We start from the raw sequence: 17,371 nt of genomic DNA on the forward strand, positions 1-17,371 counted from the left end.
TAACCAAAAACAGAAGAGTGTAACGTTAAGTTAGTCATGGAAATTGACGCCATTCATTAAAATTCTCTGACAAATAACAACGTTAAATTATGAGAAACAGGCGAGGGAAGGGCACTCATAAAATTATAAGCAGTCAAATTAAGAGGCTACATTTCTGAAATTTCCCTGCCATTAATGTTTCATCGCAATACGCAGGCAATAATGCTCTTAAGAATTGATATTTGGGAGATTAGCCCATTTTTGGATACTATCTCTCCAACGAACATTCCCAAAAATTACAAAAGAGAAGGGAATATTGAAGAAACGATGGAAAGGAGAAGAATGGGTCTGGGTTTAAAAAGGAACAATGGGATTAAAAGTTATAGCTGAAAATCGAGTATCATGTTTGGTTGGTGGCGCCCCTGCTTGGCCTGCATGCCATCAGTGCGTAAACTACAGTATTTTTTTGTCACTTGAGGAACAAATCACGAAACTGGTATTGAAGTCCAATCACCCCTGGGGTCCAAGAAGTATAACAAGTAATAATTTGTTTCAAATTATGACCTTGAAATCTGCGGTAGAACAAAACATACATTAATAACAATACTAACAACAACAACAACAACAAAATAAAACTGCTAATTATAATTTCAATATCAACATGTTGAACCTGTCCCCTCTCCCCCCTTCTTTTTCCACAATACACAAACAAGTAGTATGCATTAGAAGTTTATGAATTTCCGTAGGCATACGGGTTAAAATGAGGAACTATTGTTGCATAACCAAGTGGGTAGTAGGGCCCAACTGTTATTTCATGGTTCACATAGTCGATTGTGAGGGGTATTAAGAAATCAGTTTGAGCAAATGACAGTAATGCATAATGTACAAACCTTAGAGAAAGCCTTCCTCTGTCCAAGTGCCATCAGATTTCCCCTTATGACCAACACCTTTCTTATTAGATGCACCTTCATAAATATTATCGAATCCATCATCTTTGGCATTATCCCAGCCAGCCCAATCATCATTATTATGGGGAGCTGATCCTTTAGCAGGTTCTTCCTTCCTAGAATCTTTGTGTTCCCAATCATCCCAAGAGCTTGAGTTGTAGGTACTAAACTGCCCACCTGATGAATGAGTTGATCCTTTAGCTGGTTCTTCCTTCCTGCTATCTTTGTGGTCCCAATCATCCCAAGAGCTTGAGCTTTGAGTTTTATATTCCCCTGATGAAGATTGTTCTCTTCCAGTAGAAGAATTCCATCCTTTTTTCTCTTGATTAAAATCCTGATAATAACCATTTGTATCATTCTCATTTCGTTGCCAGTTATCATTCTTCCAGTTTGGATCATCCTTAGTGTACTCCTCAATCTTCTGGGAAGCCATAGCCATGACTCCTTTCATTATGCCCCAAGTCCTCTGTCCAATCTCTGATGTCTTCTGAGTGACAACATTGACAGTTTCATTCACCTTATGATCGTAACCACCTTCCTTGACCTGAAACAAATAGTAGTGTCAGTCAGCCAAACAAAAAACTGAAACAACAAAAATGCCATTGCCATGTAAGTATAAAAAGCAAGAAACATTTCTTTTAGTCAATCCCAGATAGCAGCACAGAGTGACCAACCCCAAAAATGAAAATATGTGATAGCAGATAGTGAGATTAACACTATGCTAATTATTTTTTTCTATATATACTTAATAATGAATACTCCATATACATGGGTGCATTCTAAAAAATAGATAAAATATTCAAAACCCATGAACTATTCATAATTAATAATAACAATAACTTATAGTACTCATACAAAACATACAAGTTCAAAGAAACAAAGACATTTAAGCCTCTAAAGAAAAAAAGACAAATGAAGGTACATGAGCCCTAAAGTGAGTTCAAGTTCCAAGAACCAGCAATGACATTAATCTGTCAGTCTACAATTTCCAACAACTTGCACATCTATTAGCATATAGCAAATCTGATAAGTCTGATACCCAATAAAAAATAACCATACACTTCTTCAAACAGTAAATGTTTGACTACTAGACCTAACCAAGGTTACTACGTGCCTGTATGGTTTAAAGTCGAGTAGAGTTGGTATTGATTTTAAACAGAATATGAGATGCATGCATAAATTAACCTAAACTACATATTTTCATGGGAACCTGTTTTTCTATTAGAAAGTGCGAGAATTGATTTTCCAACTGTAAAACAAACTCAGCCTACATCCTCAAAACCACGGTCGTTAATAACACACTGACATGTATGCAACAACAATTAACCAATGCCCCATGGTTGCCATGTGAAATTAAGATAAGCTCATACTTATAGTATGTAATGCTATATGTAGCATATCACCAACGAATTCCTTAGGTAGTAAAATGATGTCTTGAGCAGTTATATCCCGATAGCTATTACAAAAAAAGGTGTGCTACATTTTAAAGAGTGTTTCTAGAAGCATGTTGGGGGGGTCCTATAGACATTTACACTACTGGAGAACACAATTTACTTTCAATACTTGAATCATATTTATGACTCAAGAACGTAAGTCACATAATACACTTTTTGGGGTGTAGAACAACAAAATATCTTCTTAGTTCTAACAGACTAGATATGTATTCATGAATAAGAGAACATGAAGGCAAAATTCATTCGTTTGCCACAGACGTGCATAAATATCTATTTGAAAATAATTTTGGAAATTGTTTTAAGCTTTCATCTGAATATAATCTGACACTTTGTTCCCTATTGACCTCATATAACAGTTTTCTTCCATATCATATTATGCTCTCAATTGCATTTGGCAATCCCCAAAAACAAGGCAAAACTCAGTGAAAGCACCAAAGTTACAGAAAAATAATTGATTTTTATTCATGCTACTCAGACACAAAGATGACCTCTTCAATTCCCAGGGACAATACCAACTAAACTATATATGAGAAGAAAAACATTCATTTCTTCCTTTATTTGTATTGATCAAAGAAATAAAGGAGTGTTTTTTGTTTAAAATACACTAAATTAAACTCAGGAAGAAGCAACACATTGAAACAATGCAAGGCAGGAACCTCTCAAATGTGTATTCCACCAAAAAAAAAAGCATACATTTTTGCAAGTTATTAAAAGATGGTCCGCAACCGCGATTTTAGCCCCAATTTCAAGGGTTTTGAAGTCTCAACAGTCACAACAATGCAACCACAATTATGGCTGCATCAGCTGGCAATTGTCCACAATTTCAATCATACAGTGCAATAATAAGGATTGCAAAAAAAAAATGGTACATTACAATGCACAAAGCCAATGCAGAATACCTTGGAAGTGAACTCCTTCGTGCCAACCTGAACAACATTAGCCGCAGAGGCAGCAACAAAAGACAACTTCCCAATCCCCTGCAATCAAACGCCACATCATAAAAAAAATATTAAAAAAAAACACAAACCAACTCATCAAAACAAACAAACAAACCCGAGTGCAATGCACGAACAGGGAGATATAAGGTTGGATGGGTGGTTAAGAAAGAAGGAAAGGAGGAAAGATCGCGGGTTCCATTGCTAACAAAAACTAAGAAACTAACGATTAACATTTGCCCGATAAAAAAAATCAATCGACTCAATTCACCTGCGAAACGACAGAGAAGTAATCGTTTTGGGCATCATTCCGCCGCTGTGGCGGCGGCGTCGGGCTGGATCCAAACCCTACATACTTCCCTCCCAGCGAGGGCGGCAGCCCCTCCGGCCGCGACTCGTTCTCCGCCATTTTCCGCGCGAAGAATCCCTCCTTGTTCGCGGCTGACGCCTCCAGCTGCGACCGCGTGTAGATATCCTCCGTGGACCTGGACCTCGCCGGCGCTCCGCCGGCTCCATTCAGAGTCCTAAAATCCCCGGTCGACATGCTCTTGCTTCGAGGACTCCCCTCGTTACCCCAATCATCCCATCCAGAATCGTTGTTCCTCCGCGTTTGTGTCAGCGGCGGTTTCCCCTTTCCGGCGGAGAGGTTTTCCTTCACCACCGGCGGATCGCGCCAGGGACGTCCCTCGGCGATGGCCTGGATCCGGTTGCGGTACACAGAAGCGGCGTTGGTGTTATATTTCGTGACGATGTCAGTTTCTTTGGGGATGGAGTACTGTGCGAGGAAGGCGTTGAGTTTGTCGTTGCCGCCGGCTTCCATTTTTTTGATCTGGATGTCGGACCAGGAGTCCATGGTGACGGATCGGACGAAGGAGATGTGGACGCCGAGGCCGCGGTGCTTGCCGGAGCACTCAAGGCACATGAAGACGCCGTAGGAGACGGAGGCCCACTGAGGGTTCTTCTGGGAGCAGTCCACACAGATCTTGTTCCCCGCCGAGGACTGCAGGTCCCGGAGCCGCCGCGACGCCGCCGCCATCGGGGATCGGATCTGGTAGGAAGGAAGGATGAATAAAAATAAAGTGAGTCGCGCACCGGGAGAAATGGGTGGTGGTGGTGGTGACTGTGTGGCCTTCTTGTGGGTGCCACGCAAAGTCTTTATTTTGAAAACTAATGGGGATTTGGGAATCAACACTGTGTTTGGTCGGAGGGACAGGGAGAAATATTGTTTATTTTATTTAAGGTTAAATTGTTTTTTTTTTAATTTTAAGGTTAATTAAGATTTAGGTTTTTAGATTATTTGTATTTCACAAATATTGCAACGAATTTCAACTATAAAAATAAAATTTAAATCTTTTGACTTCTAAACCGTACTAACAGGGAAAATTTAGAAATTATAAATTATTAGCAAAAATTATTAAATAATAAATGAGAAACAATTTATTTTATAATTCCTTCAAATTTTTGATAATATTAAAAATATGTTTAATAAAGTATATTAAAAGATTTATTGTTTGTATTTCTCTCACTATTTGACTATTTGTAGTGGGCTGGCCAAATTTGTCACGTCAGGGGTTAATTATTTACCACTCATTATGGAGCATGGATCTAGTTATGATTGGGCTAAGACGCTGGGCTAATTGTAAGCAAGTGTAAATAGTAGAAAAACAAAGGACACTTACTATTTACAGCCTCATTTTCTAAGTACATCTCCATTCTCCCTTTATAATATTTTCTATCAGATTTAGCCTTTTAAACCCTTATTTGACACCTTCATGTCTGTTAATCTTATTATCATCCTATCTTTATTATTTTTTAAATCTTAATCTATACAAAATCTTATTTTCATCATATCTTTATTGTTCTTTAAACGATAACTTTGAACATCATGTTCATCCATATTCATGATATAATGTTGTGCATTTTTTTCATGTGATACTATATTTCAAGATACATTCATTATTAACTTCATCTATTGTACACCTTAATTACAAAATAAAGCTTTTGACAATGACTTCTATTCTTTAAGTGCGTTTAAATAAGTGCTCATTTTCTAATTTAGGTCTTCAATGTCAACCGTTGCAGGCTGAAGAAACTCATAGGTGTGTTGGTTAAGGTATGTTTTATTTCTAATAAGTAATTAATTATATTCATTAGAACTAAAAAATGAATGGTAAGAATGAGAAGTTACTCTTGAAGTAATTGGATCCTTCCTCTTCCAAAATAATGTATACCAATTCTGAAAATACACTTTTGAAATAGAAAAAAAAGGGTGTACTTGTTTAAGGAAAAAGGATATAATGGGTCATCAAAAAATAAATAAAATTAATGGACCGTACATACAAAATTAAGGAGTAAATAGTAAGTGCCAAAGAAAAGTTAAAATAACGACAAGACCCTTACCACAAAAAAATAAAATGGAAATGGAGTATGGCCCAAGTAGGTTCATGATTTGTTAGGAGAAAAAGTTAACAAAAAAATTGTTTTATTTTTATTAAATTTTCTTTTCCTTATTTACCTTCCTTTATTGAAATAAGCATTTTAAGTTTTTATTTTCCTTATATTTTCCTCTCTGAAACGTACTGTACCCGAGGTCAATGATGTCATGATTCCTAAGTTAGGTTATTGTAATTTTTTTAAAATATTAATTTGTTAGTTTTGTTAAAAATATCAATTGAGATATTTAAACCCAACTTATCCCTCCTCCCTCCTTCCTTCACCATTTTCTAATAATCTTATATTTTTTAAGTTATTGCATATGCTCATTCTTATTTATTTTTATATAAATATATGCCCATTCACAATGAAAAGGCAGGCTATAAAATCCTACCAATCTGTTCAACATCTAAAATACTATCAACTTACTATCCATTCAAACGTACCAAGACGTAGAATACCTATTGAGAGGTCAAATCCCAAAATGGTATGGCGAGTAATGTGCTTGAGCTTGACGGCATTGGAAATCAAGCAGCAGAGTTTGAAAAAAAATATAATTCTGTTTCCTCTTAATTAGGCTGGCTGAAATGTTTACTTAAGTTTTAGCAATTCTTTTTCATTTGACCTTAACCGTTATAACTGGTTGGCATTTGTAATGCGATGGTTGATAGATGTTAGATAACACCTTAATCAGCGGATCAAGCAACTGTGTTGTGCAAGAGCCATTGGGCCATGCACTATACGTTATGTCTGTCTCCAAATCAATTCAGACCCAAAATATCTGTCTATTGACAAATAGAAAAACAAAATCACTTCTCCGATCAAGTTTTTGGTTAGTGCACGTTTGCTTTATATTTTAGTCCAAAATATTTTAACTATTGAATTTAATCGAAACATATATTAAAACAATTTTTAATTATAAATTTTATATTATAATGTGTGTTCAGGAGTGTGAGATTAATTTTTTTGGTTTAGACCACAATAATGTGTTTATTCTCCAATCTCTAATGAAAACACTCATATTAAAATCAAGTAGAACGATTATGGATATTAAATTTTTTTTTTCCAAAGTATTTAAGGAGAGTGCAAGATTCATTTGGTAGTAGACTTAGTGGATTCTTAATATCTATTTCATAAAATGAATTTATGGTAAGATTTATGTCGTAAAAAATATTAATGAGTTTTGATTTTTTTTAGAGTATTTTTTTAACATCACAATATCCCATTTGATTTTTCTCTCTCTTTTATTTAATTATGTCACATTTATTCACAATAAAATAATATGCACTTTCTATATATTTATGACAATCAATCTACTTGATGTCTCTCACTGTTTGATTTAATCTATTATTCTATTATTTTGGTTACTTTAGATAGCATTGACATGAAAAATATCTAAGTGTGTGACAATTATTAGACACTACTTTAATAAAGTTCGACGTTGAAACAATATGATAAAGACAAAAGAAATGACATGCATAAAAAAGTAGTTATTATTCTAGCAATTAAAAAACATTATTATACAATGATAATATGTAATTATATAGATAATTCTAGTAATATAACATTATTTGCAAAAACCTAAAATTATTCATACATACAAATTATACTTTATTTTTGAAAGGCCCTTCTTTACTAGTATATATACATCTTAATTGTGAAATGATTGCTTTTTGGGATTTATATGGTGCATTTTGAACTGTGTAATAATCATATTTCAATCCGCGGCTGGCATTTGAACAAGCTTAGTCCAACATACTCCACTTGGGGTACCCTAATAATAGAGACTTGACATCTCAACCAGGTCCCTTTGGCTACTAAGGACAATAAGAGTCAATCTCTTAAGTCAAGGCCAGTACCCTAGACTACAAAATCTTAAATGGCTTGTTAAACCTACAACAGTGTAGATTATAAGGACAATCTAATTACGTTTAAGACATAACGCTCTCTTAAAAAAGTCTCATATATATACATGTTCTTCCATGATGTTAGTTGTATTTTGTTACTTCAAATACTTGTTGATAGGATTGCAAACTAAACTCTAATTGTTGATTGGAACAGAACTGAAGACATTTAATAACTTCCCATATTTCACCAAAGATAATATTTGCCACACATTTCAAGAAACTAAATTCACCAAAGATAATATTTGCCACACATTTCAAGGTCAACTAAATTCACTAATAAATACTACGACTCATCTTCTAGTATAGGTATGAGGTATCACTTTGAGACTTCATAGTTCATATTATTACTATGCTAAAATAATTTCAAGTTAACTCCTTGCAAATCACTCTACCTCCTCAATTGTTTTCCGCCGCTCTTTGCTAACGTACAAGTAACCTCCTTGAAATAATGTGTCTTTAATGAAAAGAGGGCATAATTGTTTTGTAATTGGCATCCAAATACAAATAGTAGTACTGCTTAAAGCATTATCAATTTACTAACCTGTTTTTTCTTTTGCGAGTTGGTGGGCGTATGTTTAATTACTCTCTTTAAACATTAATTCGGTCTTTATCATATCTTTAGCTGTTTTATCTGTTAATTAAATGTGTTTGGACCACGAAATCGTGGAAGAGACTAACTAATATTCAACTCCAGCTAGCAAAAGCAATGACAAAACAAAACGATTCAATTATGAAAACGGGACATCAAAATCTTTCAACTTGATAAATAGAGAGTGCAATTGCCTCCCCCAGCGGTGCATTGACATGATGGCGCATCGTCCAGATGCATTGCAGCCGTTTGCCACAAATCCAGCCATCCACATCCCAAATATAAGTCTATATTCTAAATTTAAACTTTTCCACATTAAATTTTAATTTTATTTTTATTAGAATTCAAGTGTGAGGTGAAGTTTCACCTCAGATAAAAGGAAAAAGTTGAAGCCCATATAAATGAGAATAAGACCAATAAATCTCAATCTTAAAGTTTTGAGTTAAAGTGTTGTATCAAATTCATTACGTGATTGTTCATAATTTATTGGTGTAAATTTTTTCATTTATCCCCCTCAATTGCATAACAATTGGTATTATATGAATAAGACTTACACCTGAAGAAAAAATTGTTGGAGTACAACTTAAAGTCAAATCTCACATCATGTAAGAATCAGAAGGTTGAATATTATATAAGTGAAAAAAATACCATAAATGAATCTTACAAAAAAATTATTTTAAAATTAATTTAGGTTCATTTGAGATATTCTCTTGTTTGGGTAGGTAGAAAACCAAGCCAAAACAGTGTCAACCAAATTTAGTTTGTGTTGTAATCAAATTTTATGACCATACAAGAGAGGATTTCGATGGATATGTGGTGGTCCATTTACACACTAACCAGAAAAGGTTGAGAAAGAAAAACAGAGAGAGACGCAACCATCTTCCTTGTCCCTTCAGTTGGGGATCTGGTACGTTTTGTGGTGCCAAAAAACAAAAGTCTTGCATGTCCAATATTTTTTTTTATTTGTAGGGTACTGATATATATATATATATATATATATATATATATATATATATATATATATATCATATATATATATATCATATTTTCTTAATTTTTTTAAAATATTATATTGATTACATATTTTTTTTTCTTGGTCGGAGATCAAAATTTTTAACCCACTAAATCAGATCAGATATTAATCTCACGTGATTGTTACTTATTTAATACATATTTTACATAAATTAAAAAATCAAATACAAATTCTGTTGTTATAACGAATATTAATAAATTACACCAACTCTATCTTGATTATTTGAAAAATATTAGTCGATCACTTAAGTCTAAAAAAACATATGGTGCAAAATTAGAAAGTTGTATGCAATTCCGGAAGACTTGGTAAATTTTGCCCTAAATAAATTGCAGAAGGGTTTTGTTTTGTATATCTGATTCAGTTAGAAATAGATCGGGCACCAACGGAGTAAACAACTTCTGAGTTTCTGTTACCAAGGATTATTTAAAGAACAGAGGTACACTGAAACATAAGAACAAACAAACAGATTCATCATGTGTCGCTGACGTTGTGGCCGAACAAAATTTTGTAGTGCTTTGAGAATCGTAAATATGTTGAGGCGCTTCACATGGGTTCCATTCCAATATTATTCACACAGCGGCATGGGCCCCATAACTTTCTTTGGTGTGTAAGATCAAAAAATACTAGTAGTTTGGTCGTTGGAAGGAATTTAATTATCAACCAGATCTTCACCGGTAAGAATTTAATACACCCAAACTTTGGTCCAAATCAAGGGAATTTGCAACCTGCTACCTCCCAAACCTCATTTTTATAATTACACTGCTCAGTGCTCATGCTTTTCTTCCCTCTTCTCATTGCTAACACCGTAGGCCCCACGCTACACCTTCTAGTTCCATTTCCTATCTCATCCCCACATTCACATTCACCTTATTAACCGATATAGTAGTAGCAGTATTCTTTGCTTCCCCAACATGCACATATATATATATATATAGTGATATATGATTAAGCCTAAAAAGGAAACTGAGCTTTGTGCTTTGAACACAGATTTGGTTTTTCTCTATTTGCGTGCGTGCTAGTATAGTCGTTGCTGCTCAGTATGGCGGGAATCTTTTCGTTGGTTACTGGGAGGCCGGGACTAAGTGGATTCGGATCTTCCTCAACTGCTGAACAAGTTACTGAAGGAATTGATGCCAGCAATCTCACTGCAATCATCACAGGTCTGTGTTTGCTTTTTTGACCCAGTTTCATAGGACACACAAGTGTTCAGTGAATACATTTTATATGTTCCTGTTATTCATGTTATTTTAATTAAGTTAAACCTTAATGTAACTTATAATCAAGATTTTTGAAAAAAGATCATAATTTTGGTCGCGACTTCGAGATTTTTTTGTGTTACAGGATCAATATAGTTGTATCAGCCGCATTTGTTTGTGATTTTTCACAATATTAAGATTGTGACAAAACTGCAATCACCACTGTAGTTTAAAATCTTAGTTATAATTCTGACTCTAATTATAACTGTATTAATGGCTGCGTTTGTTTGTAACTTTTTCACAATATTAAAGATTGTGACAAAATTACAACCGCCACGAAATTTAAAACCTTGGTTATAATTCTGACTCTTGAGTGGTATTAATAATTTGCATGATTTAACTGCCTTCATGTCTGTCCGGCCTGCCTCTTTTAGCTATTTGTTTGAGTAAAGATATATGTAACCGCTGGATACACCTGTGTCTTCAGTTCACTTCTCCTGGTTTTGTTTTTGTGTTTTTTTGGTCCATCCTGTGAATAAAAATTTGAAATGGTTGAGGAGGGCATCAACATGTGAGTTATAATGGCAGTCACTGTTTGAGGCTGTGATTAATTGTGGACCCTATTGCTCTGCATGATCCAGCAAAAAAAAATATTTTTTTTTGTGGCACTGAATGTTTGATGGGGGTTTTCTTTATATGAAATTCCCACTTCTGCCTCTTGCTTTTCCATTTGTAGCAATGTTTTTAAGTTTGCAGATGTTTCTGATTTGATTAATTTTTTTATGATGTCTTGTTGAATCTTGCTACTCATGCTTGCTTGGCCTCATTCTCACCCCTATTTCATTTATTTTTGTTGTTTTCATTGTTTTTTTTATTACACTTTTTTTAAACTAAACAAGTAATTGTTTTTTGGTACACTAAACAAGTTATTGCTATATCTTCTATTCAATTTTAAAATAAGTTTGATTCATTTTTTCACACCTCTAAGTTTTGCACTCTACATTTTTTTATGTTTCTATTCCTATCTATCAAATTACTAATTGCATCTATTATTTTATCTCTCAACACTTTTTATCTCTTCCTCTAACAGGGAGTAGGCACTCAATATATAGAGATGTCAAAAGGATCATTATCGGTTTTGAAAATATATTATTGTTTTTGATGGATTTAAAACCTGGTTAATTAAGATCTATCAGTCTCCAATTCGAATATTCTTTCCAAAATTATTATCGATCATTTTTAATCTGTTTATCCTTGATTATTTTATCATTTTTCCTTTGTATTGTTGTAGTATTATTTTTCATTTAATGCCTTTGCTATAAAAGATGTCTCAAGTAGTTGTTATACATCCAGTGGGAGTAAAGAGAAGGAAAGCAAATACTCTCCTATCAGAAAAGCTGTCGTTAGGCGAATTTTCTCTTGGATCTATTTCTTTCATACAAAATTCAATAGTCTTCTTCGGAATAAAAATTAATTAAATACTTTGGCATTATCTCAGGTCGGGGGCAGGTGGTGTTAAAGGAGAATGGTAAAGAAGAAATTAAGTAAGAAACAATGTAGAGACTATATAGTACAATCGAATTCAATTAAGGTTATGAAGTAGAAAACACTTTTAGAAGAGAATCAGTACAAAACATAAATGAAGATGGATAGTTGGACTGAAGATTCAGAATGATGTATATCCTCCAATTGTGCGTGATCAAGTAGTTCCTTATATATTTGTTGTGTTATATTTTTCAACTAGAATTGTTAACTCACTTCACTAATTAGTGTAATAATTAGTGTAATCGTGCCCTCTAACTAAGAGATATATATAAGGTTGATTGAGATATATATAAGATTGATTTAATGATGAAAAGAGAAGAAAAAAAGAGAAAAAGTCGTGTGATTGAATTTCTCCCTAACAAAAACTAACCGATTAACATTTGTTATAAAAAAAGAATTACACCTGAGTTTTGTCAAAATGCAGGAGGAGCGAGTGGCATAGGGTTGGAGACAGCACGTGTTCTGGCAATTCGAAAGGTCCATGTAATAATTGCTGCCAGGAACATGGAGTCTGCAAAGGAAGCTAAACAACTCATACTTCAGGAAGACGAGTCAGCATGTGTGGACATAATGAAGCTCGACCTATGCTCATTGAAGTCTGTCAGAACCTTTGTGGACAACTTCATTGCTCTTGGTCTTCCTCTCAACATCTTAATGTGCTTTCCTCAACCCTCTCTCTCTTTCTGAATGTTGGGCTCATTTCATTTAAAGAACCAATTGAATTTCTTTGTCCCCATTTCCCATATCCCCTGACATGTGATAGAGAAAAAACTAACATGAAATAAAGAACGTGTTCAGAAGTTGTTACTAATGACAATGTTGATCTTTGGTTTCAGAAACAATGCTGGAGTCATGTTCTGCCCTTATCAGCAAACAGAAGATGGGATTGAGATGCAGTTTGCAACAAATTATCTTGGTAGTGTGAAGGGCATTTCATTTTTTATAGTTTTAGGAGAAATACTAATAACATACTTCTAAACACACTTACTATTAGTTAAAATTTATTAAAAATAACAAACTTTTACAAGTTTCACTCCATATTTAATTAGTTTCTCTTATAATTTTATAGATTTCAATAAATTTTAACTAATAATATATGTATTAAATAAAAATACATTAACAAAAAGGTCTTAGCACTCCTCATTCATAGTTTTAATATTTGTTGTATTCTTATCTCTCTTTTTTCACTTCTCAGGTCATTTCCTCTTGACGAACCTTCTTCTTGACAAGATGAAACAAACCGCAAAAGACACTGGAATTGAGGGCAGGATCGTAAATCTGTCATCAATTGCTCATCTCTACACTTACGAAGAAGGAATTCGATTTGATACCATCAATGATGAAGATGGGTACGTATGTTACACTTTGAATCCTCTCCCTCCCTCTTTTGGTGAAGAAACTACTACATGGTCTAAAAGCAAGTATTCTTGACAATTTCTAAGTGACAGTAAAAAAGAGTTAATATTTTGCGAGTTGTTCAATTTACCTTAATTAAAAATAAGATTAAGTACCCCATTTTTACTTACAAAATAAGTTAGATAACTCCATTAATTTTATATTATAATAACTTAGATAAGTCGGGTCCCCATCATGTAGTAAGTTCCGGTCCTTCAGCTTTGGAAACGTGTAATGTGATTGATGCATAGATAGCTATAGCTTTACAATTTATTTGTTCCAATATTAATATAACTTTTCAGATACCATGAGAAGAAGGCCTATGGACAGTCCAAGTTAGCCAACATATTACACACAAACGAGCTTTCTCGTCGCTTACAGGTGAAACTACTAATGCTTCAACAACCTTTTTTTATTTACACACCAAAACATTGAGTAAACTATAACAAATGAATGTGTGAGAGATAATGACAATTTTTTGTAATGTCTATTCTTTTAGCAGTTAGGTATTTTATGGCTGTCTATCTAAATGGAATTCTAGTTCTGAATTTATATTTTTTTTATTTTACACTCGGTTTTGACTGTTGACTTTGACCATATAATTCATTGAGTCACTACCAATAACTTCTTTCACCGTGTTAACAAACAAGAAAATCTTTTCTGTAGATGATTTCCTTCGTATTTAGGGTCTTGAAATTAGCATCTTAAGGTTAGTAGTGGAAAGAATTAATAAATAGAAAGTTTTTTTTTAATAAAAACTATTCATTTTTTTTAATCAGTATCCTTATCATTTATACATTTATTAATTTATACAGGCAGAAGGTGTTAACATCACGGCCAACTCAGTCCACCCAGGGGTGATAATGACTCCTCTCATGAGACACTCTTCTTTACTAATGAGTACGTGATTTGTCCAAAAATACGGACAAATAATAATCATAATAAAACAAAAAGCATTTAATGTTCTTTTCATTACTTATATACTTGTCTAAGCCAATAATATAATTTGAAGCAGATTTTCTGAAGATGTTCTCCTTCATGATATGGAAGAACGTCCCTCAGGTATATATTCAATTAATTTGTCTTCCTCATTGTGGCTAAGATTCCAATATATATGTGTGCAAAATGTTGCAATTTAAGAGTGCTCAAAAATAGAGTCATCCATAATAATTGTTATTTTCTAATTTTGACCGAGCAGGGAGCAGCCACAACGTGCTATGTCGCTCTACACCCAAGCTTGAAAGGGGTAACGGGGAAGTACCTTCAGGATTGTAATGAGTCCCCACCAAGTGCACATGCGTCAAACGAACTCTTAGGAAGGAAACTGTGGGATTTTAGCAACAAGATGATTAATTCACTTTCAAAAGCTTGATTGATTGCACTATAGTATTTGTGCCAAACCCTCGTCTTCCTCATATCAGTGTATCAAAACTCGTTAATTATGCTTAATATACCCATCCACCCTACAGTTATAATCATAAGTTCTATATATATATGGGGGAGGCTATTTCCTAAACATATGATTCGTGGTCATTGGTCCTTGACTCCATTTGTATTTTGTACGCGTAATATAGAGGTCTTATATACTCTTATTTATGTATCAAACGTATCCTTTAAATTAAAATTAAGGTAAAAGAAGTATGTTAATGATGATTTAGGCGAATATGCTGACTAGTTTAATCAGATTTTGACAAATCATCATCATCAAATAAATTTGGTTATATATGAGACTAACTGGTAAGTAGTTTATATATATATATATATATATCCACGTGCGTGTATTGCACAGGTTCCAATGTTAGTTCAAGTTATAACTCGTACTTGCGTTAACTTCTGAAATCATAAAGGATATATATTAGAGAATTTAATTCTTCGCTGATTGGATTTACAAACTCGAAAGTGAGGAAACAATGGGTATATTTAGGATTTGCAGTAAACTAATAGCGTGTTTGAAAACTTATTGAGATAGAAAAATCATGTTTCAGATGTGAAAGTTATAATTATTAATTTCAGAAAATTATATTCTAAAGGTAAAACAAAACATGCAATTAACCAATTTAATAGCATGTTTTGTTAATAGCATATTGAATTTGATTTATGAACTAAATTAAACTCACTAATTTATTGAATTTGATTTATGAACTAAATTAATGAGTTTAATTGAGCTTAAGCTATAGAAAAAATGTTCATATCAAACTTAAGTTTCAAGCAAAATCAATTCTTATTAGGTTAGGTTGAGTTCGGTTCAACTTACTTATTTTGAGCGCTAAACAATTAATGTTCATAAACCCTGTACTTTAAACTTAAAAAAACTCGTTATATCATATTATTCTATTAAACTTTTTATTTTACTTTAAGAAATGTATTTTAAAAATGTAATTATAAAGATAATTAATTATCTCTTAACTAGCTTTCATTTGAAAACTTGCTTATGTTGCGTCCTTCTGCGTCCGACTCCGAAGCTACAGAGTCCAGAGTAGATTAGAAATTTACGCGCATTTAAATTTAAAGAGAGAAATGCAGAACCAAACACGCAGCAAATCCTAAATAACTTCAAATAGAACTTTCAAAATGACAAATTTTTTCAACAGAGAATAAAATTCACATGAATAAATTTGATTCCACAAAGAATAGAAAGTTTTAGTTGCATGAGTTGGTTTAATCATGCTCCCATAGGCCCACAACTTTTACTACGCAAGCAGAAGCAGCTACAACGAGCGCTGCAAAGATCGGTGGAACGATGACATCGATGTGGGACTTGGTGAAAAGATGAGCTGGGAAACACGGTGTCTCCTCCACCGGAACCCTAACTCTAACAAGGGACCCATCACTCTTGCACTTCTCAGAGGAAGATATGGCGGAGACAAATGCCACCTCTGTGGAGAGTGAAGCCACTGCCACCGTAAACGTCATTACAGTAACCCAAGTGGCAGCATAGATTAGTAGAGGCCAAGAACGGATGAAATTAGAGAGCCACAAAAACATGTTGAGGAAGCTAGCTAGCTCTGCTCTGGGTCCTAAGATGAAAAAGAAATCATGCATTGATGTTTTGGGTTGCACACAGCACAAACTTAATTATAGACCCAATTGTAAGTGTAATAAAATAAATAAATGAATGATGACATATGTGGGGAGAGTTTTCTTTTATCTAAATGTTAATTTATTAACTTTGTAAGAAATATTAATTGGAAGATTCCAATTGGTAATCTTTTTTTTTTCCTTTTTTCTTCCTTCTTTTTTTTTTTTTCTCACTGGACCAACCATAATCTCAATGTTGGAAGAGTGATGCCATTTCTTTTTAATGAAATGATTGACTATATCTTTTGGCATGTTAATTAAGCAAAAGAAATGGTAGAGTATGTGGAGGTAGAACAAAACAACCTAATAAAAGCTACTTTTTGAGGTCTGGGGTTGTTGGAGATTTGGGTGGGGGTTGATGGGCTAATGAGGTAGGTTGAACACTCCAGTCTCCACGGAATGGATTGTGTTCTGGGTTGTTGTGAGGCCTAGAATTATTGACATGCTTTGTGGGTTCGGTTTAGCATGTTAGGTTGGAAACTGGAGAGCCACTCCAATGCTCCATGACATCAAATCTTACACGCCTTTAAGGAAGGGTGGTTGGGGGAAATAGTAGCTGCCAAAGATGCAGTTAGTATTTGTTTTCTAAACAACAGGAAATGTTAACGACGTACAATAATCATGATAATGCCATTTGACCAATATGAAACTCCCTAAACAACAAGAAATGTCAGCAAGCTACAGTAATTTACGAGAATTATATTTATTCCCAGAATCTATCATGCACGATCTTACAGAGAAACATCAAATTCACTCGCCCAAAATAAAACTGCCTAATGAAATTCAGTATGCGTTTGGTTTCATCATGTATTCTTTGTTGAAATACTACTATTTAATCTAATTTTAGGTAAGTTTTCATATGTTGATTTTTTATTGAAAT

At 33.8% G+C, this 17,371-nt stretch overlaps 2 protein-coding genes across 3 annotated transcripts; one reads left to right on the top strand and one right to left on the bottom strand.

Moving 5' to 3' along the window:
• Nucleotides 1–34: 34 nt before the first annotated feature.
• On the bottom strand, nt 35–4,519 carry LOC114371128 (ADP-ribosylation factor GTPase-activating protein AGD7-like). The gene is made up of 4 exons (XM_028328556.1): nt 3,587–4,519; nt 3,280–3,357; nt 870–1,470; nt 35–551 (listed from the first exon to the last, which is right to left on the bottom strand). The coding sequence occupies exons 1-3, from the start codon at nt 4,349–4,351 to the stop codon at nt 871–873; spliced, it is 1,443 nt and encodes a 480-aa protein (XP_028184357.1). The 5' UTR covers nt 4,352–4,519; the 3' UTR covers nt 35–551; nt 870.
• A 5,152-nt stretch (nt 4,520–9,671) lies between these two features.
• LOC114369469 (short-chain dehydrogenase TIC 32, chloroplastic-like) lies at nt 9,672–15,076 on the top strand. Of its 2 annotated transcripts, none has more exons than XM_028326701.1 (9): nt 9,672–9,951; nt 10,265–10,437; nt 12,443–12,674; nt 12,855–12,934; nt 13,214–13,367; nt 13,716–13,794; nt 14,229–14,313; nt 14,429–14,475; nt 14,612–15,076. In XM_028326701.1, the coding sequence occupies exons 2-9, from the start codon at nt 10,317–10,319 to the stop codon at nt 14,783–14,785; spliced, it is 972 nt and encodes a 323-aa protein (XP_028182502.1). In that variant the 5' UTR covers nt 9,672–9,951; nt 10,265–10,316; the 3' UTR covers nt 14,786–15,076. The 2 variants fall into 2 exon arrangements, 1 of the variants encoding a protein (XP_028182502.1); XR_003657635.1 differs by lacking the exon at nt 9,672–9,951 and having other exon boundaries at nt 10,021–10,437; nt 14,612–14,897; nt 14,925–15,076.
• The last annotated feature ends 2,295 nt before the right edge of the window (nt 15,077–17,371 follow it).

This window comes from Glycine soja, chromosome 10 (genome assembly GCF_004193775.1).
Source record: "Glycine soja cultivar W05 chromosome 10, ASM419377v2, whole genome shotgun sequence".
Classification (NCBI taxonomy): Eukaryota; Viridiplantae; Streptophyta; class Magnoliopsida; order Fabales; family Fabaceae; genus Glycine; species Glycine soja.

What these genes read in the sequence shown, in the direction of transcription:
- LOC114371128 (XM_028328556.1), bottom strand. Translation starts at nt 4,351, where the DNA reads ATGGCGGCGGCGTCGCGGCGGCTCCGGGACCTGCAGTCCTCGGCGGGG. An exon ending in ACTTCTCTGTCGTTTCGCAG is followed by an intron (nt 3,358 to 3,586) that starts GTGAATTGAGTC and finishes GTTTGATTGCAG; the next exon opens with GGGATTGGGAAGTTGTCTTT. An exon ending in CGAAGGAGTTCACTTCCAAG is followed by an intron (nt 1,471 to 3,279) that starts GTATTCTGCATT and finishes TATTTGTTTCAG; the next exon opens with GTCAAGGAAGGTGGTTACGA.
- LOC114369469 (XM_028326701.1), top strand. Translation starts at nt 10,317, where the DNA reads ATGGCGGGAATCTTTTCGTTGGTTACTGGGAGGCCGGGACTAAGTGGA. An exon ending in AGCTTTCTCGTCGCTTACAG is followed by an intron (nt 13,795 to 14,228) that starts GTGAAACTACTA and finishes TAATTTATACAG; the next exon opens with GCAGAAGGTGTTAACATCAC. An exon ending in ACACTCTTCTTTACTAATGA is followed by an intron (nt 14,314 to 14,428) that starts GTACGTGATTTG and finishes AATTTGAAGCAG; the next exon opens with ATTTTCTGAAGATGTTCTCC.